At 49.4% G+C, this 23,864-nt stretch overlaps 3 protein-coding genes across 6 annotated transcripts; 2 read left to right on the forward strand and 1 right to left on the reverse strand.

Moving 5' to 3' along the window:
* Positions 1-258: 258 nt before the first annotated feature.
* B3GALT6 (beta-1,3-galactosyltransferase 6) lies at positions 259-3,573 on the reverse strand. Its single transcript, XM_088136748.1, has one exon. The coding sequence runs from the start codon at positions 3,319-3,321 to the stop codon at positions 2,287-2,289; it is 1,035 nt and encodes a 344-aa protein (XP_087992874.1). The 5' UTR covers positions 3,322-3,573; the 3' UTR covers positions 259-2,286.
* A 58-nt stretch (positions 3,574-3,631) lies between these two features.
* Positions 3,632-14,128, forward strand: SDF4 (stromal cell derived factor 4). Of its 4 annotated transcripts, none has more exons than XM_025165434.2 (7): positions 3,632-3,765; positions 5,848-6,212; positions 8,060-8,196; positions 8,861-8,974; positions 10,206-10,364; positions 11,443-11,618; positions 13,449-14,128. In XM_025165434.2, the coding sequence occupies exons 2-7, from the start codon at positions 5,905-5,907 to the stop codon at positions 13,623-13,625; spliced, it is 1,071 nt and encodes a 356-aa protein (XP_025021202.1). In that variant the 5' UTR covers positions 3,632-3,765; positions 5,848-5,904; the 3' UTR covers positions 13,626-14,128. The 4 variants fall into 4 exon arrangements, with proteins under 4 accessions (XP_025021202.1, XP_007426303.1, XP_007426302.1 ...); XM_007426241.4 differs by lacking the exon at positions 3,632-3,765 and adding an exon at positions 3,817-3,954; XM_007426240.3 differs by lacking the exon at positions 3,632-3,765 and adding an exon at positions 4,540-4,695.
* An 882-nt stretch (positions 14,129-15,010) lies between these two features.
* Positions 15,011-23,040, forward strand: TNFRSF4 (TNF receptor superfamily member 4). Its single transcript, XM_025165427.2, has 7 exons — positions 15,011-16,647; positions 17,836-17,958; positions 18,510-18,608; positions 18,978-19,044; positions 19,896-20,080; positions 20,890-21,027; positions 21,367-23,040. Exons 1-7 carry the CDS (start codon positions 16,521-16,523, stop codon positions 21,438-21,440), a joined length of 813 nt encoding a protein of 270 aa, XP_025021195.1. The 5' UTR covers positions 15,011-16,520; the 3' UTR covers positions 21,441-23,040.
* Positions 23,041-23,864: the final 824 nt, after the last annotated feature.

A 23,864-nucleotide genomic window follows, 5' to 3' on the forward strand; every position in this document is an offset into this window, starting at 1 on the left:
AAAAATCCAATCACCATAGGAGAATTATGATAGTGGCGTGCAGGCAATTGGGTGCAGGTATGTGGGGAACAGGGCTCTTCTTATAAAACAGAATCAGTACTATTCAAACAACTTTCAGAAGCAGTGATATTTCAACTGAAAGGATCAATCTGTACAGTCTTTCTTACAAGCTCCAGAGATGCATGCAGCGGGGCCAGGATTAAAAGTCAGCACCAGAGTATTTTAAATAAAAATGTGCAGCAGAAAAAAATGGCATTCAATAAGGGATCATTATAAGCTTCAACACGTTCCTTTAATAAATTAAAATTACTATGACATTCAACTGTTTTCCTCAGGCCTGAAACTATACACAGTACATTTATTGTATTTATAAATAAATTAGCACTATTATAAACACATAATTTTACATACAATACTGACTCCCCTTGGAGGGGACAAATATTTTCAATTTTTCTGGAAACCAATTTCTTAAAGGAAGCTTGTACAACTGGTGAGCTGCTGAACGTTGCCAACAGTCTATCACTAACAAACTATTTTTGCTCAGGTAGCAAAGGAGCAGTACTATTCAGCCTAAGCTGATCTCAAAAAGGGAATTAGGGTTGGTCATGATAGAATTTGGATGGGAGACCACCAGGAAAAGACAGAAATGTAGTTCAGCGGCTCTTCCCTTGAAGCATGTTGGATCATAATTTTCTCTTGATTCGATCTAAACATAACTGGATGTGTATCAGATTCTCTGCTATGTGTGCTTCCCAAGTTAAAAGCAAATTATGCCCCAAGGCTCTTTTAAGCTTTCAGGAAGAAAAAAAATGTTCAAATATCTATGGAAAATTTAAATATTTAGACCCAGGATTATTGTAGAAGCCAGGAAAAACAAACAGGGTTACTGGACCCCCATATAATGCAAATTATGAGTCCCTCCATCCTTCACAGCACAATTAATTCCTAAAGGAAAACCAATTCCATCCACCTACAAGATCTTTCCTGTTTCCAAAAATCCTTTGGTCCAGAACTCTTCCAGAACACCTTGGGCATCAAGGCCATAATGAAGTTTTTCGATTTGATTTTGACTGAAAGCTATGTACTGTCACCGGCAGAAAGGTAGTGACAGTGCATAACGTTATCTCTGGGTGAATTAATCCCTGTTTCTCAAAAACTGTACCTGCTGCAAACAATGAGGCCGTGCAAGCTCAAGATCTGCCTTATTCGCAACCTACTTGCTCGGAAGTCGTTATCTAAAAATGAGTTGATCAAGGAAGTCTTCCAAACCGATTTAGCCATCTCCCATTTCAGACCATCATAATCTAGAGTTACAGCTCAAACGCTTGTCCCCAGTGAAGGACATAATCATGTTTTCCTTAACAGTATATTTGAAAAAGATAACCACAATCGTTTTAAAAACATCTAATTCCATCAGGGCCAAAGCAGCTTGATTTTTCAATCAAAATTAAGCCGTCTTCTTCAGCAGTTAAGCAACCTCTTAAAGTAGGTGATCTTTCAGAGCCATCCAGGAGGCCATCATTCCAAGGGTGTAACGGTGGCTCCAGCTTCCCATCGAGATTAAATCTCATCACACTGAAATGTTGTTCTTACAGATTAAAATATTCCCTTTTCGTGTAATGGGAAGATGATTCAAGGAGCAGGCTACGCAGTAATCAGGAAGTGAAAGATGCTGCTCTAATAACCCACATTCAAGAAATTATCCAGTTGTAATAGAAGTGTAAAGGTAAGGATGTTCTACCTTAAAAAATGCACCTTGGCCAGAGCCCATGTTTATCTGACAGAAGTTGCTGTCTCAGTTCAGAAATAACATAATGCAGCACATTAATCTGTAGTCCCATTGGGGTTAATGTCTGAATTGGTCTCCTGATACTAGATACTTTTAATGCATCAACAGCCTTGGGAAAATCTACATCCTTCTGAAGGAAAGGGTGGGGGAGAAATGGTCACCAGCCTTGGCATTTTCCCAAAATGTACGTGTTGTGATGGAGAACAGTCCTGTCACTTAACACAATCATTTGGGGACTGTATTATTTTTAAACGTCTCTTGTCCCACAGAGCGACAGTTCGGCCCCTTTCTGAACGCACGCCGTTGGGTTCTGCGTTTTTGGGCGTGTAGACTGCTCCGTGTTCTTCCACAACCTTTTGTAAGTCAAAAGAAAATAGGTTACTCTGAAAGTTTAAGAATGATGAAATATAATTAGGCATACAGGGTGAAACTTCAGAATCGGGAGATATTCGAGCGCGACGGGTGTCCGTCCCTTCCTTCCTTCCCACCCACGGCTTTCAGGGAATGCCATCTTTCCTCTGGCAGCACTGCGAAGGAGGCACGCTCCAGTCGTAGACATAAGAGAGTCTGAGCTTCACCTCCTCCTTACAGAGCTTTCCTTCCTTAGCCAGAGTCTGGTGTTTCTCCAGCATGTCCTCCAGGCTCTGCTTGTGGGTCACGATGTACTTATTGCTGCAGCCGCGAGATTTATACTCCGTGTCAAAGCGAGGGTCGTGAATCCGCTTGACATCCACGGGGGCGAGCCAGGCCCCCAAGGAGACGTCTTCGCTCTGCCAGAGGTTGAGGTAGTCTTGGCTCAGGCGCAGGTAGCGCACCAGGTCCGCCGAGATCACGTAGCCCCCGCCCAGGGCGTACGGCAGGTAGTAGTCGCACAGGAGCCACGCGTTTTCCTTCCACTTGCCCCCCGACTTCACGCGCCCGCGGCCCGAGAAGAAGCCCCAGTAGAGGCGCCGGGGCTCCTTGGAGCGCAGCTCCTCCGCCAGCGCGTCCAGGCGCACGAAGGTGTCGTCGTCGGCCTTCAGCACGAAGCGGAAGTCCAGGTGCTGGTCCAGCCACACGTACATGGCCAGCACCTTGGCGGTCAGGTTCTCGTAGGAGTCCCGCAGCTCGGGGAGCAGCAGCAGGTCCCGGTGGCGGCTCTGCTCCAGCTCCAGGGCGCGCAGCTCCTCCCCCGCCAGCCCGCCGGTGCCCACCACGAAACGGCACCACAGGTCGCTGCGGGGCACCCGGCCGGCCGCCGAGAGCCAGGTGCTCCGGATGATGCTGCGCCGCTCCGTGTACTTGGGCCCGCTGACCACCAGCACCGCCAGGAAGGTGGCCTCCTCCGGAGGGGGCGGCGGGGCTGCCGCCGGGGGGTGAGGCCCGCCCGGGGCCCCCGCCCGGGCCGGCGGCTGCTGGTGGGGCAGCCCCCACCCCGGGGAGGACTTGAGGCCCTCCGAGGTGCACTTGGCCAGGTACAGCAGCACCATCCCGAAGAGGGACAGCCCGCCCAGCAGGGTCTTGTGGCGGCAGAGCAGGCGCAGCAGCTTCATGGCCGCGCCACCGGCTGCCCCCGGGCGCCCTCTGGGGGGCGGGGCAAGCGGCCGGCCCTGCCCCCTTGGGGAGGTCCAAATGATGGCTCCTCCCGCAGGAGGCGGCGCTACGCCTCGGGGCTGCCCTCTTCAGACCTAGCCCCGCCTCCGCGGAAACGGTCCAATCCTCGGCGGCTGCTCCCAGATCTGGGACTCGATTGGTAGAGCGAGGTTAGTCCCTCCCCACCGTTTCTGCGGGGCGGGGCGCAGGCTTCGCCCCTCCCCTTCGCGAGGCCCAACTCTTCTTTCCGCGCTGCCCAGTTGCGCCTTCCCCCCCTCCAGCAGCTTCGCCGCAGGTTTTGGCGGGAAGATCCCCCACGGCTACGGATGGCGGGTTGGGACACACCTCTCCAGACTGCGCTCGAAGATGCCGCCGGGTCCCTGCTGGATCGCCTCCAGCGGAAGGTTCATTGTCTTCTCGCGGCTGTTTCGGGTCAGCCCCGCCGAAGCGCTGTTCTCGCCCTCGGCGTGGCGCATGCGCACCCGGCCGTAACACGGGGGCCCGCGAGGCCGTTCTGGAAGGCGAGCTCGCCGTTCTCCGCTGCTCCTGAGGCGGAGAGAGAACGGCAAGGAAGAGCGGGGTCCGTAGCGGAGGTGGGGGCCGAGCACGCTAGCACCACGTGATCCCTTCCTCGCTGCTTCTCTCACCCCCCCGTTTCTCACGCCGTCCCGTTCCAGGGCAAGTGAAGCCGACGCCCGGCGCCATCTTTGAGGGCACTCTTGTCTCCCTATCAGCCGTCGCCTTGCGCCATTGCGAATTCGGGCAGCGCAAGTCTAGCGGCTGGTGCTTCCTGGGATGCAGTTAAGGCCAGCCAGTAGGGTGGCGGAGCGGTGGCCGTCATGAGCCGGAGCACAAAGGCTCTTCTATGCCCGAATGTAGTTCTACGTTCCGAAGAAGGGGAAGGGAGCTGTGCCCCAAACAAGGATGGCTGCGGCGGATTCACTTGCCCCAAAGAAGGATGGCTTCCCAACCGCGAAGTCCCCCCACCCACCCGTTCGGCTTTAGCATATAGGCCGCTAACTGGGCGCCTGCTCCTTTTTTTTAAATATTATTAATTTAAACGCTAACAGCCGTATATTTTCATTAGTCGCGTTAGCGAAGAGAGGAAATAAAATAGAGTCCCGCCTTGCCGGCTCTTACTTCCGAGGCGGGGGGGGGTCCTCGCGCCGGGCAGGGTTCCCGGGAGGGGCGGAAGAGGCGGGGCTCGGCCGCTCCTCCGGGCGCTGAGCGAAGCTTCCGGTTTCCGGCCCCACTCCTAGCGGACGCGAAGGAAGACCGCCGCCGCTGCCCCAGCGCGGGTTGGGAATGAGGAGGCTGCGCGGCCTGCCGGGAAGGTCAGACCCTTCGACGGCCGCCTCTGGGCGCGCCTAGAGCGTCTGCGCCCCAGAGAGAGAGCTGTCCTGGTCTTAAAGAGGGTTCCTCTGGGCATGCGTGAAGTGCCACTCTTTACTGTTCCTTTGGCTCTCGAGGCGTTTCCAAAGTTCCTCTGAGCTGCCCCGAGGGCTTTTCTGGCGGGGCGGGGGGCAAGCCGGAGCCGGCCAGGTGTCTCAGGCCGCGGCGTCTTGCCGTTGCCCGTGCTGGCTGAGGCTGATGGAGGTTGTAGTTGAGGGATCTGGGGCACCGGGTTGCCTGCCACGTACCCACCTTGAGCGGAAATACGGAGCTACGTCTGGAGGCTTCTTTTGATTTCTGTGAAATAAAGTCTTGTGCAGAGTTCCCCTGAGAACGTGCAGAGTGCTTTTTGCGTGAACAGAACGAGGAACAGCTTTTACTTTTAAAAAAGAGGAAGGATCTTTTTTCCTAAAAGCTGTCTGAATAGAGAGGTGTTTTTTTTTTTTTTTTTTATACTGAAAACGTTAAGGGGAACCTTTAGCCAGTGAGTTTTGTTTCTTGTATAGGAGAAGTTATTAGGTGGAGAGTGGTAAAAAAGGGAAATGACCAAGATTTGACTGGAAAAGGCTTTGACACTGAGGAAGTTAGTAAGCAACAGCTAAAAAAAGCCCTGCAGGATTTCATTGAAAAACGAGGTTTTAGTAAACAGATTGGTTAATACAAAGAGAGATGTACAATGTAGGTGTGTTCGCTCCTAGGAAAGGAAAGTAAATAAAGCCAGCTAACTTTGTAAAAAGAAAAAGGTCTGATTGTTATTTCGTGGTTAAAAAAACAGCATGATGTGTGACTTCTGTTTCGTTTTAAGCTTAAAACAACTTTTTTTTTGGAGGTTCAAGTGTTACATGTGTTAAGTGCAAGTTGGAATGAAAGTTTTTAAATGTCCTTTGTAAGCGCTAAGCCTCCTGGCCTTCTGTAAGACCTTAAAAAAATGCTGCTTCCCCCTTGCACCGGGCTAGAGGGTGAGGTGAACCCTCCAAAAGTAATGGATTTAGAAAGGACTATTTCTATTATTGACCTTGGTTATCTAGTTACAATGGTACCTACTTTTCAAAATAAGGAATAATGCTAATTGTTTCATCTGCTGCCATCTCCAGGTTATCCAGATACCATACCGGTATTTCATACTGCTGACCTTCTGAAGAAGAGAAGCCATGGTTTCCAAACGCGCCTTCCTCTGCAGCTTGGGCTCCATCTATTTATCCCTCCTCTTTGTCTTTTTGCTCATGGATGTTTATGCTCGGCCCGCCAACAGCTCTGCCCTCAAAGAGAAACCAGCCGACAACAAAGACGAAAACGAGATCCTCCCTCCGGACCACTTGAACGGGGTCAAGATGGAGCTTGATGGCCACCTCAACAAGGAGTTTCACCAGGAGGTTTTCCTGGGGAAAGAGATGGAGGAGTTTGAGGAAGATTCAGAACCGCGGAGAAACAGGAAGAAGCTTGTAGTGATTTTCTCAAAGTGAGTAGGACTTGTCTGAACTTGAAAATTGCTGTCGTCCCCCTGAAGTAATTAGAATAGAGCAGTGTTTCTCAATTTTGGCAGCTTTATGTGTGGACTTCAACTCCCAGAATTCCCCAGCCAGCCTTCGTCCCTTTCACTCCATACCACTGACTGGTAGCAAACTCACCAGCTCTCAGCCACCAGTCCTTACCCACAGTGAGATGCCGAGGGCTGAACCTTGGACTTTTCCCTTGCCAGTGATATGGCTTGTTTGTTCAGCTGTCATGGTTTCCTCATTTATATAGTGACCTCAGATTCCCTTTATTTCCCAGTGCGTAGAAAATGGCAGCTTCAGGAGCACCATTTAGATCTGTGAAATTGGAATGTGCAGGAGAAAGCTTGGTTCTGTCTTCCCTCCATAATTTGGAGCTGTGATTGTTCTAAGAATCTTAGAAGGTACCCTAAGATCTCCTTTGCGGTAGCTAAGGGAAGGAAATTGGCCCTGATTCTCAGTGCATGTGTGAATATGCTTTTATTTATTCCTTCCACTGCCCCCTGGCCTTGAAATTAAATTATTGCAAGTCTCTGAGGCGGTGGGGCTGGTAGTGGCCCTGTGGATATCTTGTCTGCAAATGAAAAAGATGTATTGTTATGAAGCGCGTAGTGGGTAAACAACTGGCAGTCGTGAAATAGAAAAGCCAACTGCTGTGCTGAGGCAAGGACTGGGGACTGATGACACGGGCCAGTCCCTCCCCTGCTCCCTTGTTTCTCATTTGTTGGAAGGAGGGCAGGTCACAAGCCACTTGGTTCTTGCCATACTGATGTTGCAATCGATTGCAAGCAGGGGGTAAATGTTCTCCCTGGAAAGCTTTCCCTCAACAACCAAAAAAATCCAGGCGCTTGGGAAATAGAGGATTTCTAAAGCTGAGAAACGAATGAGCAGAGGTTGAGTTGAGGGTTAGAAGGGTTTCCTTAATGAGCCAGCTCCTGGGGAGACGAAAGGAAAGTGCTTCCCATCTTTGATGGCTTAGTAATAAGCTTTCCCATTTTTTTTTTCCTGAGTAGTGTCAGTGCTCTTTGCTGAATAAAAAGGCCATCCTCCCCTTTCTATTATTGGCTGTGTCAACTGCCAGATATGTTATCAGGCAGACTCATAACAAGCACACTCTTGTTCATATCAAGCTTGTAGTGGAGCAAAGGTATGAGTGGTGAGTCAGAAGCCATTAGTTGCCCCTCGTTACCTGCCTTGGATATAGTTGGAAGAAACCTCTTCCTAGGACAGTGTTGCCAGTGCCTTGGCAACTTGAAGATGTGTGGACTCCAACTCCCAGAATCCCCCAGCCAGCAAAAGGTGCAGAGAGCCATCAGAATGTCCTTTAATCCCTGGCTAAGGTGCAGTTGTCATTAGGCCCACCATTCCCATTGTAACTGGCTACCCCTGTGGTGACCCACTGTTGACCGAGACACAGCCCAGTGAGGCTGAGCCAGTAGCTTACCTAGGCCGCCTCCAGCTTAGTGTCTTCCAAATGTCTTGCAGTAGCAGCTTGTAGGGTTGTCTGTCAGTGGGGCCAAGAGGATCCCTGGCTGGGAATTCTCAGCTGAAACTCCAGCACATCTAGAAGACACATCTGGCAGAAGGAGGCCCCCGTCTGACCAACACGGCTTTCCAAGCCTTCTGTGGACATTTGGGGGCTTGGAGTTGCCAGAACTGCTGTTCCCTTCATCATTTGCCCTCTGTCCTCGTCACCTCAACCCTTAAGCTGGTTGCTCCTCAGCTGAGCAAATGTAGAGCTTTTCCTTTGTCCCAGACGCTGGGGATCTGTGTCACTCTAACGTGGCTCCTCGCTGTACGCTCAACCTTGCAGGGTCGATATCAACAGGGACAAAAAGATCAGCGCCAAGGAGATGCAGCGCTGGATCATGGAGAAGACGGAGGAGCACTTCCAGGAGGCCGTGGAAGAAAACAAAATGCACTTCCGGGCCGTGGACCCTGACGGGGATGGTAGGAGGAAGCATGAAAGGGCTGTCTTGGCACAGTTAGATGGCAGCTGTGGGGGGGGGGGGAAGCTGCATTTATGACTGCGGGCTTCATGGCCTGCAGCTTTCTGGGCAGGTTTTCTTTGCGGGGGTGTGAGATAAAGCTCTGCTTCTTCCTTAAAGGCAGCGGGTGTCTTATTGTATCAAAATTTGAACAAGCTGAGAAACAGGGCAAGGCAGATTCCACTCTCCCGTAGCTGGTGGGAAAGCTGAAGCTCGGGATCGTTCTGTGACAGTGTCACCAGGCAGATAGTGGCACTTGTCCCGGAGCAAGTGGGCACAGGGGAACGATTGCAAGGGGAAAAATGGACGAGCCGCTGCTCTGTGTGCTTAACAAGGCGACTTCATTGAATAAGAGCAGTGACGGGAAGGATCGCCTTAGCCCAAGGCTCCCCCAGCCAGATGGACACTGCTTTAATGTTATCCACATGCTTTTTTCCCCCTCCCCGTCTTTGAGGCACACACAGTTTGGAAGGAGCGAAAGCTTCCCCAACCTGGGGAAAATGAGGCCGCTGGGCTTCCCTGCGTTGCCAATGCCTGAAAGCCTACGCTGGGCCTTATTCCACCCGACTTGCCATTTTCCTTGACGTTGTGAAGGTTAGCCCCTGAGCCTTTTCCTCTCCTTTTAGGTCACGTGTCCTGGGATGAATACAAAATCAAGTTCCTGGCAAGCAAAGGCTTGAACGAGAAGCAGGTGGCTGAAAAAATCAAGAACAACGAGGAGCTAAAAATCGATGAGGAGAGTAAGTGGAAAGAGAACTCTGTGTGGCCTCCTTTTTGGAATGGTGTTAAAAGCCCGTGCAGGTGTTCTTCCCAGGGAAGGATGAAAACTCACAATTTTATCCTGGTCTTTCAAGAGAAACCTTCTTGCCCTTGCTTGGCACAGGGTACATGGACACCCTTTGTTCCCCCCTCCCCTCCATCCCTATAGCAACAACCTTCTTTTAACCTTGGGGGGATTAGTTTAATTCAGGTCACCCTACTGGGATGAAGAAAGCTTTATAGGTCTTGCTGCAATGCCTCGAGTAACACAACCTGTTCACCACTGGGTGTGTTGGCAGAACAAGAGCCAAGATTGCTGACCGCAGGCAAGATAACTCAGCTTGAGTTTATAGTTTGAAACTTCAAACTGCGGTTTGGAGTCTAACCTGGGATTCGCATCCACGATGTCTTGGTGTGGTCGTTGAGTGAAGGTACCTGCAGGCCACCTTGATTTATTGCATGCCGCTTAGAGTCACTTGGGAGTTGGGCAGTGCCTAAATTGAATTAAATTAAATTGTTCAGCTGCTCTTTGGACCTTCAAAAGTTTGCCCTGCCTCTCCATATTTCTGGAGCCTGGATTGCTAGAAAGTTATTGAACAAAAAGCGGAGATTCTAAAGAGTTCTGCAGGGTTGTGGAATGTGTTTGCTCACTCTCTGCTTTCTCTCTAATAATCCTGCAGGATTGTGGGATGGGTTCAAGCCCTCCTCACTTCTCAGGGTTTAGAGCAATGTTTCTCAACCTCAGCAACTTTAAGATGCTGGCTGGGGGATTCTGGGAGTTGAAGTCCACACATCTTAAAGTTGCTGAGGTTGAGAAACACTGGTTTAGAAAGTCTGTTCCACTCCTCCTTTCTGAGTAAAACCTCCCACTAGAAACCCAACATGTTGCTAACAAGCTAGGTTGAACAGGACCGTGGTTCTTCTGAATCGGTTCTGTGTCCTGAAGAGGACGTGCCTTCAGCAGTAGGGAGCAGGGGTTGCTTTCCAACAGTTCAGCTTGATTCAAAGCCTCTGCCCACAAATTCTGGAATCTTTCAGTCATTTGTGGTGGGAAAACAAGGAATGGCTCGGTTGGCCAAAATCTCCATGTGAAAAGATCATGCTCTCGTTTTCAGTTTTAACCAGGCTAGTAAAAGACATTTGCCCCATTTAAAACTTGGGCTTCAGAATTAAAACTCCCCGTTTTTGAACACCTCTTCTTTGAATCGATAGCCCAGGAGGTCCTCGATAACTTGAAAGATCGCTGGTATCAAGCTGACAACCCCCCGGCTGATCTGTTGCTGAATGAGGAAGAGTTCTTGTCCTTCCTTCATCCGGAGCACAGCAGAGGAATGCTGAAGTTTATGGTCAAAGAAATTATCCGGGATCTGGGTACGTTCCTGTTCAAAATCATAACAGAAGTCCTTCCAACTCAGATCATCAGCAGATAAGATACCGCTGTTGCTGGGTTTCTTAGATATCACACTTGCTGGAATTGTGAGTGGGTATTAGATTGGAGAGTGGGCCTTAAGCATAGCCCCCCAGGAAAGTTCAGTAGCCTTGGGCGGAGAATGACTTTCCCCTTTGGCGACCTCTTCCTCAGGCTGTGAAACTGGGAAGCCATTTTCGGCCCCGCTTTTTGTGGGGAGGACAGACCAACCTGTCAACCTGTTGAAGTCCACACATCTTAAAGTTGCCAAGTTTGAAAAACTCTCCTTTAAGATGCTCCCCGCGGGGGCTGTGTGTTCTCTGAATCCGCTGGCCCTATGCTTCCCAGCCCAGCTCTAACAGCTGGGATGTGGGTGGCCAGGAGGGGGCGCGCCGATCTCACATGGAGCATTTTATTGTGAAGATTTGCAATCAAGCCTGCGATTCATACTGAGAGTAAAGAATTAGACCTTTATCCAGTTGAAGATGAGTGTGCTTCTCTCCAGCTTTCAAACCTTAATTGCTTCCTGTGATATTTTGTCACTGTCCGTCCTTATATAGATATATAGGGCTTTTTTTTCATCCCACACTTACAGTTCTGATCAGAGCGGATTTGGACGAGTGTGGGTTCCTGCTAAGCTTTCACGAGTGGTGGTGAGATGTCAGCTTTTAGGGGAGGGGAGGACCTTTCTTCCTGCTTAGCACCTGCCATCTTTTTACATGGATGTCCAGCCTCCCAGGACATGGCTGTTTCATGACGTCGTCTCATTTCTGGAGCAAAATCAGACCAGCGTGGTGCTGATCGGCATGGCTCTGGAAGCGGGACAGAGTCTTCTTTCGACGTCTTTCCCGCTCCATCAGACCCAAGGCTCTTATTTATTTGATTGCCACATCAGGGCCCCAAGGTGAACGTCAAGCAGATGCAGCTATGCCAGGATATCTGCCTGGCAAGGAGATGAAGTGGAACCGAGGAGATTTACATCGCGCACATGGCAGCTTATTTGATTCCAATTTTTTGTTTTGCAACATTCCTCGCCCCCAGATCAGGACAACGATAAGAAGCTGACCCTGTCTGAGTTTATTTCCCTGCCGGTTGGCACCGTGGAAAATCAGCAAGCCCAGGATGTCGATGATGACTGGGTCAAAGATCGGAAGAAAGAGTTTGAAGAGGTCATCGATGCCAACCACGACGGCATTGTTACCATGGAAGAATTGGAGGTAAATTTCCCTGGGGACTATCTGTGAAAGCATCAGTGCCCAGCACTGGCTTACAAACACTGTCTTCTATCTAGATTCCCCCCAAATTATGCATATTTTTCCCATCCCTCCTCTGTGGCGTCCCCAGCATTACTGTCATGACTGTGAGGACGGCCAGCCATTCTTGAAACAAGCTAATGCCTGTTAGAAGGTGGCAGGTCTCCTCTGGAAACAGTCCAAATCTGAGAAAAAAAACAGACTGCGCTACTTTTTAATTTCCCCCTCCCACACGACAATTTGTCAAGGCAGGTGATCAGAGCGGATGTGTGGGCCCAGCCGCTTTCTGAGAAGTTGGTTTGGTGCCTTGACTGCAGCTTCAGCTCTTTCTTATTTCCACTTAGCAAAAGGAGCGGGTGAGAGGACGTTGCACTTTCTCACGGGAAGAGAGGTTTTCGACTTTGAAAAAAAAATTTTTTGAGTGGAATAACCTGGCTGTCTCCAAACCAGGGGCCCTCCCAGTGTAGGAACTTCAATTCCCAGAATTCTGAGTGGGGACTCTGTCAGCTGGGGAATTCTGGGAATTGGCTGACACATTGGAGAGGGCCCAGGTTGGCGAAGGCTGATTAGAACATGCCTTGGACAGCGTCTTTCCTTAATGGCTCCTTCTGGCTTTGGAAGGAGCAAGAGTTTCAGCAGAGATTTTTATTCTGCTTTCTCTGCATCTGTCAGATTATAGAACCAGGATTACCGGTTAATCTTTTTGGCACCCTTCTGTCCCACAATTAATCTCTCTCCATCATTCAGGGAGGAATTAGAATGCTAATATTTTATCGTGTCTTCCTGTTGGAGAGGCCACCAAAAGTCTAGCATGGTTTTCTTTTTTCTTTATCCTACATTCAATCTTTTGATGCTTATTTTCCGCAGGTGCTTCGCTTTCTAATGTAGCGTGAATCATCTCTCCCCATATTTTTCTGTTCTTCTACCCTTAGCGTGTCCCACCAGCAGCAGTTTCCTATTATGGCAGCACGATGAAACAAAATTTAATTATGCAAGTGATTTTGCGCTGCAGTAATGGCCCATATCCATTTTTGTAGCTCGAAGTTTATGTAGGGAGTCTCTGATACAGGAAGATTTAAGCTGACGCTGCACAGTTGTCTCTCTTTTCCCAATATCAGCAAAGCCGGTGAAGGCTCCTTCCATCTTCGATTCTACGTTATAATCTTTCCCATCTCCCAGGATTTTTAACTGGAGATGCTGAAGGTGGCAGGTGAGATTTGCTGGTGCTTTGCCACCGAGCTCTGAGCCTTTGTGCTTCTTCGAGCAACTTCAGCTCTGGGGTAAATCCAACAGACTCCCTTCCAGATGTCATCCAGTTTAGATGCTTCTCAGGCCCTCCTTTGAGTGGTGTGTCCATTTCTGGGCACCAGACTTAAAAGGTACAGCCAAACAGAGGCCCAGAGATCATTGTGGTGCTGGAAACTTAATTCCTGTGAAAAGAGATACATGGAAATGGGTGCATTCAGCCAGGAGAGGAAACAGTGGGGTTCTTCCTAGTACCTGAAGGTGATCCAGACCTTATCGAGGAACATCGCTCCTTGATAAAACAATTAAAGGCAGATTCTGGTTGAACGTTAGGTTCCTCGTGCCAAGAGCAGCTTGACAGTGGAAGCTGTTTCCTGGAGAGGTGTTAGCTGCTTTTTGGGGTGGGTGGGGTGGACTTCATCCCAAGCCTGGGCCTCAACCCATCAGGGATGTTTTAGCTTGAATTGCTGACCCAAGCAGAAGACAGACTTGGAGGTTCCCCTGGGATCTTTGCTCCATCGCCCACTTTTCTCCTCCTCTCCTCCCAAGGAATACATGGACCCCATGAACGAATACAACGCCTTGAACGAAGCCAAGCAGATGATTGCCGTCGCAGATGAGAACCAGAACCACCACCTGGAGTTGGAGGAGATCTTAAAATACAGCGAATACTTCACCGGCAGCAAGCTGATGGATTATGCTCGGAACGTCCATGAGGAATTCTGAACACGCAGGGCCCTGGGCGCCCGTGGCACCTTCTCGTTTCCCAAAAACGAAAAAAATGGCACGTTTCCTTCTGCTGCTCTCTCTGTGTCCCGTCCATATACGGTGTGGTGTTCTAGACTTTTTTTTAAAGCCGTCTGTGTACATTAAAAGCCAATCCCAGTCTCTCTTCCCTTGAAGAGGAAGAGGTTTTCCGAAGCCAACAGGACGTGTTCTTGCTCATCGTGCTGACTGAACAGTTTTCCTTGCAATCTCTGAAGGTCCCGTTCATGTATCTGATTCTTTTTGATTGGGGAACGCCACAGTGGAAGCCAGCAAACCATGATCTTGATCAGTGGGGGCGGGGGAAAGTGGGGGGTTGACTGTATGTAAAGTGAAATCATGGCTGGGGTGTGTAGCTCTCGTGATTGCTTGAAAAGAATGTTTCAAAAAACATCGATCCACTTTACAAAAGAGGTGAACGGTGGCAAAGTTCCCTGCTAGAATACAGGTTGTTTGAAAGCGAACGGACTCGGCTTTTTCTCTGATTGCTGGCTTATGGCTGGCTCGCCATTTCAAAATACCTCTTTGCCCGCCCACGCAGCTTCTTTGGGTTTTTTCTCCAGACTCTTCACGAGCTTCCTACTTCCTTCCTTTGTGGTTCAAAAACAGGGTTCAGCATCTTTCTCCCACATTGCTTCTCCAAAGGTTCCCATCCTTTTTCTCAAGGTGCGACATGGCACTGATAGGAAAACAGCAAGCGCGCGATCGCGTTTTCAGCCCCCGAGATGCACGTGTCGCAGCGTGAAAAGAGGCACCGTGTTGCGTGCCAACTTGGAGTCCTTTTAGAATTCATCAGGCCGGAGAGATGTTAGCCAATGTTGGCTTCTTAGATGTCGCTTTCAGAAGGGCGGCGGGAAGATGAAATTGAATCGAGGGGCGGCGGGGCGAATCTGTTACTGTGGTAGAAAACCGAAGCGAGACTCCAAGGACTCGCAAGGTTGACTTGTCTGTGCACGGCTGAGTCCTCCCAAACGTGTGAAACTTGGGTTCATGTAGCACCGGATTGCTCAGGGGATACGTAAACCCAAACGCCTCTGCGTGGCTACGGGGCAAATTGCGTTTTGAAACTTCTCGCCAATTTTCAAGGGGGACAGCCAGCCGGGGCTGAAGAGTGATGGGGAAAAGCTGGGATTGGCCACTTCCGTGGTGGGCAGCGTTATGGCATACGAGAGTCTGGTCTCTGCAGGAGCTGTGCCAGTCAGTGGTGGCACAGTTCCTGGATTCAAACCCCCACCTGACACTTGGAATAAAAGATTCTTCAGCCAGAGAATCAACGCTTAGATTTCTAGATGCCTCCAAGGCAGTGTTTCTCAACCTTGGGCACTTGAAGATGCGTGGACTTCAACTCCCAGAATTCCCCAGCCAGCATGGGAGTTGAAGTCCACGCATCTTCAAGTGCCCAAGGTTGAGAAACACCGCTCTAAGGATCCACATCTTATTTTCTCTAAGCCTCTCATACATGCAGCTTAGAATTTATCCCTTGTGCCCATTTCTGTTTTTGATGAGTGGGATTTGTTCAAGACCCCTCCTTTCTTTGGGGCAAGCGGGTGAAAATTGCAGGGTTAGGTGGTAGCTCTTTTTCTCCCTCTGTTAATATAATGTAAAGGCATCCAGAGGTGTCTGTGTTTATTTACAACCTCCACGGTTTAGCAACTGCAGCGGTACGTAAAACGATTCGGGGAGATGGAAACGCACGGGGTCTGTGGGTGGAAAATCTCAAGGGGCCTCCTTTGAGGCTCGAGGAAAGCTACTTCTTGGCACGAGGAACATCGGAGAGAAAGCAACTTCCAAACCCAGCAGTGCTAACTCAGGGAAATAAAAAGAGTTCCCAGATGTAGAACAGAAAGGCTCCGCTTAACTCTCGGGAGCTGGGGTGGGGCGAGGCCACCAACGGAGAATTTTCTCTTCCAAAAAGCATTCATCAACACGCCGTGTTGGAAGACAGATTCCTTCAGACCCCCCGCTTGAGCATCTGTTGCCCCTTTTCTAGCTCAGGTATTTGGCACCCCGTGTAATGTCTCGGATGGATGGATGGATGGAAGGAAGGAAGGAAGGAAGGAAGGAAGGAAGGAAGGAAGGAAGGAAGGAAGGAAGGAAGGAAGGAAGGAAGGAAAAATTGATAGATGGACAGATGGAATCCGGGGGAATAATCTCCCACTTCTGTCTTCTCATAAATGGATGGATTTGTGAGAGGCCAAGCTTCCTGGGTAGCCATTTTGTGAGTGTGCCTGTGACCCCATTTCCAAATCTGCCTCTCGGTTTTAAAAGGCGGCTTTCTCTTAATTTGCTAATGTTGCCTGAGTGGTCAAGAAGCTCTTTAGCCTGCAGAAGGTCCTGGGTTCAACTTCCAGGCATTTCCAGTTGAAATTCCAGGCCTTATTGCGGCTTTTTAACACGGTTGGGGGAGAATTTGATCTTTCTTCCTGATCAGCACGACCAAACGTCTTCGTAAATGTTGGCGGTGTATGTGAAGGAAAAAAAAAAGGGGGGGAGCCCAGCCTCACATTTTTCATCTGCTCTTCAAGCAGCTGCCTTCTTTCTAACCTTCACGGTCCTTGTGCGCTCACCCAACGGTTCCCCTGGCTGGGGATGTTGGGAGGTGTAGTCCAGGGCCCAGCCTCCCCATTTCTGCTGACAAGCATCGAAATGGGTGGGCGCCGAATTGACTCAAGCGCCGCCTGCAGCGCGCAAAACCAAATCTAAAAAAGAAATCAGAGATTGAAGCGGGCTTGGAATTTCCCTGAGTCCCACAAAAGCCTGAGCAGACCTTTTCTTCCTTGTACAGCTCTGGCCCGGGCTCACACGGGCTTTTTCCCCCTTGAGCGAGGCAGCGCTGGCGAGGCGGCGGCACGGGGCATGAAGCCAACCTTGGGCGTGATCTCCGTGGCAGCGTCTCTCTTGCCCTGGCTGGGTTGGGGGCTGCGATGCCTGGAAAACGAGTATCCCCTCCGCAGATGGAAATGTTGCAAATACTGTCCGCCAGGTTAGTGATGTGGAAGACGAGGGGCTTCTCCAAGGAGAACCGGGGGGAGTTCGAATCCACCGTTTCTACGTTTACAGTCCCCCTGGACCGCCCCGGTAGCAGACATCCGTTTTTCTCCTTTGCAGTCCGGTGCTGCTCCATCTAAACTTTTTTTTCCCCCTCAATTTGATGGAAATGAAGTGGCTTTTGGCTTCTTTTCCTTGCAAAGCGAAGAAAATTCAGATTTTCTCGACTGCAGTGGGGCTCTTTTGCTTATCGAGCTGGTAAGTTACTCCAAGAATCTAGGTGAGGATCCTCGGTTTGGCTGACGGTGTCACTGATCCCCTATCATTTTTTAAAAAATATATATTTAATCTAAAAATTGACATCTGGGGCTGACTCTGCCATGCTTTGGCTTTGCCGTTGACACCCTCCTGGATGCTTCTCGGACCTGCCAGTCTAGCCTACCGAGTTAGAAGCTCCTGGTGGTCTCCCATCCAAAGACTCCAAAGGTCTGTCTGCTTTCAATTTGGGGATCAGACCCCGTTAACTAGATGCTGCCCCTTTAAAAAAAAATAATCCCCTCTAAAAATAAGGTTGGTGTGGTTTGAGTTGCAGCGTTGATCACTTGTGGATTTGAAAGGTCCAGGGAGGGTGCGTGTATCTCACTGGAGGCAGAAACTCCAGCGGGTTCAAGAGGGTTGTGAGAATCAATAAAACCAGGGAGATGTTCAGCATTTCAGCCATGCCATGCGAAGATATTTCCCTTCCATTTCTCCCTTTCCTTTTTAAGTGAGCTTTCATTTTCCTGTCCTCCTAAATACGCTGAGTCTTATTTTGTGTTTGGTATTTGTGTGTGGGTGTGACTGCTGGACTGTGGATTACAATTCCCATCCTCCTTGACCATTGCCCGTGGTAGCTGAGAGGTGTTCAGCAGGATTGGGCCGGCTACTTTCTCTGTTAGTTGAAGTGTCCGGCTAGTTGGAGAGAGCACCGCGTTTGAATCCCTCCTCGGAAGAAAGCTGATGCGCCCTCCTCAGCCTACCTCGCAGGGTTGTTTGGAGGGCGACACGGAGAAGAGAAGGCGATCCCTTGAGCTTTTTGGAAGATGGGATGATGCTTAGGGCAACAGTATGCCTATCCCAAATGCACGCTGAAGCCTTCCGAAGATGATAGCCTTTCCCCCTCCAAACGTCTTCTCGCCTTTAGGAAAACAGCTGGAGAAACGTTGCACCGACACGTCAGAAACCGTTTGCGAACCCTGCGAGGAGAATTACTACAACGACGCCTATACCTACTCGTCGTGTAAACTTTGCACAGACTGTGACTCCGGTAAGGCTCCCCCGGCAAAAGCGATTTCGGGTGGCCGAGGCAGAGGGGGAAGACGCGGAGTTTGACGATGATGGGGAGGCTGAATCCTGCCTCCTTCGCAGCAAAAGTTGCCTTCTTGTGGTTTCGCAGCCGTGGCTCTGGCGTTGTTTATCCTCGGTTGCTTTTTCCTGTGTTGTAAATTAAAAAGAGAGAGCGCGAGGTCGTGAAGCGTTGGCGCGGGGCTCGTCCTCCCTCGCTGAATTTCCCCCCGTTTTCCCCCGCCCGTGTCAGCAAACCCCAGCTAGAAACGCAAATCTCTGGTGCCCCAACCTGCTGCCTTCGCACTCCAGAACCGCTAAACATTTGGTCTTTAGTCTTTCGTCCTCCCCTTGGCTCCAGCCCTTACTCCGTCTTCAGGGCGTGGGTTTTCCCAGCCCCGAAGAGAGATCGCCCGGTAGCTGCACCTGATGGACCGACGGCCCGCCATCCATGCACCACAGGACCGAGGGGCTAGCGGCTGGGACCCCCTAATAGGAGCTCCCCTGCTTTCCTTTGGTGTTTTATTTTCCTAGAGCGAGGCCTCCGGATGGTTAGGCCGTGCCAAGGGACCTCGGATACCATCTGTGCCTGTCTTCCCGGCCACTCTCCGGAGGAGAGCGAAGTGGAGAAAAGTAAGTAAGGAGGATGGGTTTCTTGCAAGAGCGAGAATGAGCCGGGCCCATCAAAAATGCCACCTACTGGGGTGGCTCGATCATTCCCAGGGCGCTCATTTTTGGAAACCGGGGACGTTTTCCAAACGTCATCCCAAATGCACGTGCTTCCTGATTGGCTGTCCCCTCCCCTTGGCGCGGCGTACATTTATTTATTTGATTATTAGAGGTCTTTCCTGGCCCAATCGGAAGGGATTCTGGGTGGTGGGTAGGAAAGGTGGGATATAAATCAAGCACCCCCCCCAAAAAAAAATCCACAGGAGGCTTCTAGCCAATCAGCAATCCTGCTGGCTTTTGTTAAAAGCCTCAGCCGCGTCTCCCATTTTTCAGGATGCAAAGCCTGTCCCAGCGGGTATTTTTCCCGAGGAGGGGATGAGAAATGTCGCCCTTGGACAAAGTACGTATTTGCTCAAACCTCACCCTGAAGGGACTTGGTAAAAACCTCAAGTGGAAAGTGGGTTGCGGTCAGCCCTGCGAGGTAGGCCAGGTCAAGACATGGCCTAGAAATTCCGAGGGATCCCCAGGGCGGGGCCGCCCTTTCGCTTCGCCCACCTCCTCCTCAAGGCCAGAGCCCCCCCAAAGTCGCCCAAACTGGAGAGTGCCTTGCTTCGACCCATCCTTCTCTTGGTGGAATGGGATCGAGAGCCCACCTTGCTTGGATTGAAATTAACGTTGAATGCCGCGAAGGAAATGCAGCTGGGTACGGTTGCTCCTCGTGGGTTTAGAGGTACTTCCCTTTTGCCCCGTTGCAGAGAGCGAATGTGGGGGCAGGAATGCAAGGTCTGTGAACGGTGAAACGAGATTGTGAACGAAATCTCAGTCCTAGGAAAGTGGGAAGCGTAAGGTAGAGATTTAGAACAGCAAGGAAGAGATTTAACACTTTAAGACCTGTGGACTTCAACTCCCAGAATTCCCCAGCCAGCCATGCTGGCTGGGGAATTCTGGGAGTTGAAGTCCACAGGTCTTAAAGTTGCTGAGATTGAGAAACACTGATTTAAAACAACCCAGCCTGGATTCCTTTTGGTATAAGAGAGGGCAGGGAGCAACTGGCCTCTTTTCAAGAGTGTGTTGTTATAACCCGCAAGAATAAAACAGAGTTCCAGATTGTTTCTTCACCTGATCTACCTCGAAGAGCTGATTTATTTTCAAAACTGAATCCCAGTGCCATCTTTTGATCCGTAACCGCATCCCATCCTTTCCCTTGGACTCTGGCTGCCTGGGGGGGAAAAAAACCTTTCTCTCTTTTAGTTGCACAGCGAGCGGCAGGAAAACCCTGCATCCCGGGAAGGAAGACGCCGATGCGATTTGCGACGCCGCGTCCTCCGAGGTTCCCACCCTGCGCCCCGTCACGCAGCCCCCGCCCTTTAAAACGGGGGTCAGCCTGTTGACTAGGGTGCCCGATTCTTCTGAGATTGTTTTGGCTAAAAATCAAGGTAAGGGAATGCCAGGCACGTGTGAAGGGCCAAACAAGTTAATCCCCAAAGGGTAGAGAGCCGAGCAGATTTGCAAGGTGGGTGCTTTCTCGCTTGCCAAAAATCGGGAGAAGAGAAAAAGGTCTTATTTGAACTTGCAAAAAGTTTAGCTTCGAACCGTTCTACATTCGGAGCGCCCCGGATCGAACCGTTTTGCACCCCGTGATAGAAAATGATATATAAAATGCAAGTTGTACATGGACGTTTCTCTCCGGCTTGGAATAGCCTAAAGCGGGGGCCGTCCTTTGAAACTAAATTTGGGCAGATTCAGAAGGATAAATGGAGTTTTTTGGGAGGGTGGGAGGAATGACCAGAGGCCATCTCCTATATAACAGGCAGCAGATTTGGCTACATCTGGTCAGATGATAAGAATGGTGATGAAGATGATGATGAAGATGATTGCAATAATATATTGTGTGTTGCTCTTTGGCACCCGATCGGCCCCAACCCATGGTTTTCTCCCAAGCCAGGCCCGAAAAGAAACTTTGGGGGGATCTTGGACCAAACCAGACCAAACCAGAGCATTTATAAGGAGCTGAATATTTGTGGTTTGGAATATGGGAAGCGGAAAATATTTCTCCCAACCCTGGAATAGTTTAGCAGGTGTTTTTTTTTAACCCTGGCTCCAAATTTTCCCTGGAAAACCAGAAAACTCCCCAAAGTCTGCGATTCGAGCTCCGTATGGTTCGCTCGCCCCTAACAGCCAGGGCCGTTCATTTTAAACCCATCCCAGGGAAATTTTACTGGATTTTCTTCCTCCTGTTTTTAAGGGTTTGTTTGGATTCTCGCCATCGCTATCCTCCTCTTGACAGCAGCCGGGCTCTTGCTCCTCCTGTTCTTTTGTCGGAGAACGAAGAAAAAGAAAGCCCGGATACACTGCGAGGACATTTTTGGAGTTTCCTGCAAGGGTGAGTTTGGGGTGGCAAGAGAAGGGGCAGTTTAAAGTGTGGTTTGGGGGGCTTTGGGGGTCTCGTTTACAGCTTCATGCGAATCCGAATGGCCGCATTCTTTTTGATTTAAAAATTGGATCTCCCCTTTTTGGGTGATGAGGATGGAGTTTTACCGCCGTTGGTCGATGATTTTCTAGTAACGTTCGGCATGCCGTAATCCCCTCCAAATTAGTCCCACGACAAGCTAAGGGTGTTTCACCCAAGATCATGCTTTGATTGCAATTTGCGTACCAGATTTCCGGGCGGGTTGAGTTCTCTTCTTTTAAAGATAATTCTTTTCCCTTCTTCCTCTTCCAGATGACAGCAACGGTTATCGAATGCCGATCCAAGAGCAACAGATTGGGGTCAAATCCAATTTCGTCCAGGGCTGATCTAAGGGAGGGAGAAAAGAACCGAATCATTACTTCTGAATCAGAAGTAACCCAGAATGAACTTTATCTGGGTTTGTTGTTCGGAGCTCTTCCTTGATCTCTAAATGAATCAATATCCTTTCTGTATCTTTTTTCGTTTCTCCTCCCTGATGTATACTGTTTGGGTTATTTTCTACAGTTTTTCTTTTAGAAGAACATGGCTGAATTTGCATATCTTTTTTCACAATCCTTTTTGTTTTAAAAAAGGACTGCGAAAGTGCGCCCGCAGATCAGGCCTGCTTTTATTATTTTGTTTTTATTCACCAAAGAAGAACAGAAAGAGCAAAAATAATCTCATGTTTGACTGGTGTTCTTAGGAAATCCGAGGCATAGCCAGGAACCTAAGAATTATGCAAGTGAGTTAAAACGTGGGCTCAGTTGATATAGTTAAATAATAATAATAATAATAATAATAATTAATATTTTTATAGCATCAAATTATATCAGGCTGTAAATAAGAGCAAGCAACGGTTATTTTCAATTTACACTGCGGAAGACAACAGAATTCATTTCACTAAAGCCGAGCCAGTTTTAAAGATAAAATAATTTAAAAAGAGAAGCTGGCTACGGATTTCCGCATGTTTAAAAGCAATGCATTTCACATGTATTGTTTGTTGTATTTTTTAAGTTGAAGACACTTCGACATTTCTGTTTGTTTCTTGGAGGAAACATTAACTTCACTCCCAAAGCTGGAGTTATAAATATATATAAGTAAATCCTCAATTATTTCCCAATGGATGTTCACAGGCAAACGGGACGTAAAATGCCACGGTAGCACACGAAGATGGGGATTTGATCTTGCAAAGGGCCATTTCACTTGTATGTCAGATAGCAAGGCATATATTTCTTTTATTGCAATTAAAATGGGATCTGCTGGTCTTTCAGCCAAAAGAAAGAAGTTTTCAAACATCGAGCAAACCCACCAAGGGGATTGTACAGTTCCCAAAACAAGGAACATTCGAACGATTCGTTGCAGATTATCATTTGCTCCCATTTCCCCCTCCAAACGGTTGAAAGCGGGACGGTCAAGCGTTCCCAAAGCGATCCGGTTTCAAAACGGCTGCACGAACGGCCGGGCTGGAGGTTCAGCCGATGCTTTTCAAGATCCATCCCGTTCTTGACCGTTTGAAATGTTTAGATCTTGTTTCATTATTCTCCTGGCCTCCTTCAACCTTGGGTGGGGAGAGCAGGGCAAGGGCCTCGTGTGAAGACCGTATTTTCTTTTTGCTATCCTCTTGGTCTGTAAATTTGGTTCCTGTGTAAACTCCTACGAACGCTTTTCATTTTTCTTGCCCTGGTTCCGGCTGTGTTTTGCTCCTGTCGTTTGTAGGAAGAGAGAGGTAGGAAGAAATTCCTGAAGTCTGGCTTTTTGAATCAAGGGAAAAGGATGCCCGCGGGCGATTTCCATGCGACGCTTTCTGAATGTTGACCGTCCCCGAGGTTTTTCACGAACACCGAAAACGCTCCGTTTTGCTTTTGAGTAACGGCTCGGTAGCAAGTCACGCGTGGGGAGTGAAGGATGTCTAAAGATGGGATGAAAATGACACCAAATAAACCTATTATGAGATATTCTGGGTTTCTTTCTGTCTGCCCGATAGCAAAGGTGTGTCGCTTTGGCTGAAGCCAAGTTTATTTATTTCTGTTATTAAATTTATATGCTGCCCATCACCCCCAGAGGGCAACTCCGAGCGGCTTACAATTAAAAACCCAGGCAAAAAACCCAAGAAAAATGTCAATTAAAATCACAATTAAAGCCAATCTACTCAACCTCCAGCTGAGGCCAACTGCTTCTAGGAGCTCTCCAAGCAATTCTGGAGTAGAAAGGGGTCTCGGAGGTCATCTAGTCCAACCCCTGCTCATTCAAGAAATTGGCTTCCCCAACTTCTCCGATGGCTAGCGCCCCAGCCATTGGCTTCAAACTTCTCAAAACCCACCACTTCCCTTAGCAGACCAGGGTTACCAGACTCTGCACAGCCTGTGGTTTGTTTAGGTTTACCCCTTCTTGCACCAAACCACCTATTCTGGCTTGAACATGATGGTTTATGGCGGAACATCGCGGCTGAGCCACAGCACTTGTTCAAGACCTGGCCAGCCTTCAAACATTGGCTGAGATACGGCGGCCTCCTCCTTGTGCTGCAGAGTTGTGAAAAGCAACACAACCGGGGCCGGGCAGAGCAGCCGCGACCAAGGAAGGAGGGTGGCAGGTTTTGCGGTCAAAGTCGACAACAGCCACAACTGGGGTCCCCCCCTTTCCTGGGTTACCTTGGAAGGTGATCTGATCTGGCCAGACATCCTCCTGTTGAGCCAGGTCACCATTACTGACGGGGTTTCAGCCTTGCTGAATGGCGATCTCGGAAGAATGCAAAGAGAAGAGGCTGGATCAGA

Source organism: Python bivittatus, unplaced genomic scaffold, assembly GCF_059951505.1.
Source record: "Python bivittatus isolate LINGU-HERP-01145 unplaced genomic scaffold, Pbiv_v1 ctg000090_np1212, whole genome shotgun sequence".
Taxonomy (NCBI): Eukaryota; Metazoa; Chordata; class Lepidosauria; order Squamata; family Pythonidae; genus Python; species Python bivittatus.

Coding starts and splice junctions, on each gene's coding strand:
- B3GALT6 (XM_088136748.1), bottom strand. CDS start 3,321: ATGAAGCTGCTGCGCCTGCTCTGCCGCCACAAGACCCTGCTGGGCGGG.
- SDF4 (XM_025165434.2), top strand. CDS start 5,905: ATGGTTTCCAAACGCGCCTTCCTCTGCAGCTTGGGCTCCATCTATTTA. Junction 8,197..8,860: donor CGTGGACCCTGACGGGGATG/GTAGGAGGAAGC, acceptor CTCTCCTTTTAG/GTCACGTGTCCTGGGATGAA. Junction 10,365..11,442: donor AGAAATTATCCGGGATCTGG/GTACGTTCCTGT, acceptor CCTCGCCCCCAG/ATCAGGACAACGATAAGAAG.
- TNFRSF4 (XM_025165427.2), top strand. CDS start 16,521: ATGAAGCCAACCTTGGGCGTGATCTCCGTGGCAGCGTCTCTCTTGCCC. Junction 16,648..17,835: donor TTGCAAATACTGTCCGCCAG/GTTAGTGATGTG, acceptor TCTCGCCTTTAG/GAAAACAGCTGGAGAAACGT. Junction 17,959..18,509: donor TTGCACAGACTGTGACTCCG/GTAAGGCTCCCC, acceptor TTATTTTCCTAG/AGCGAGGCCTCCGGATGGTT.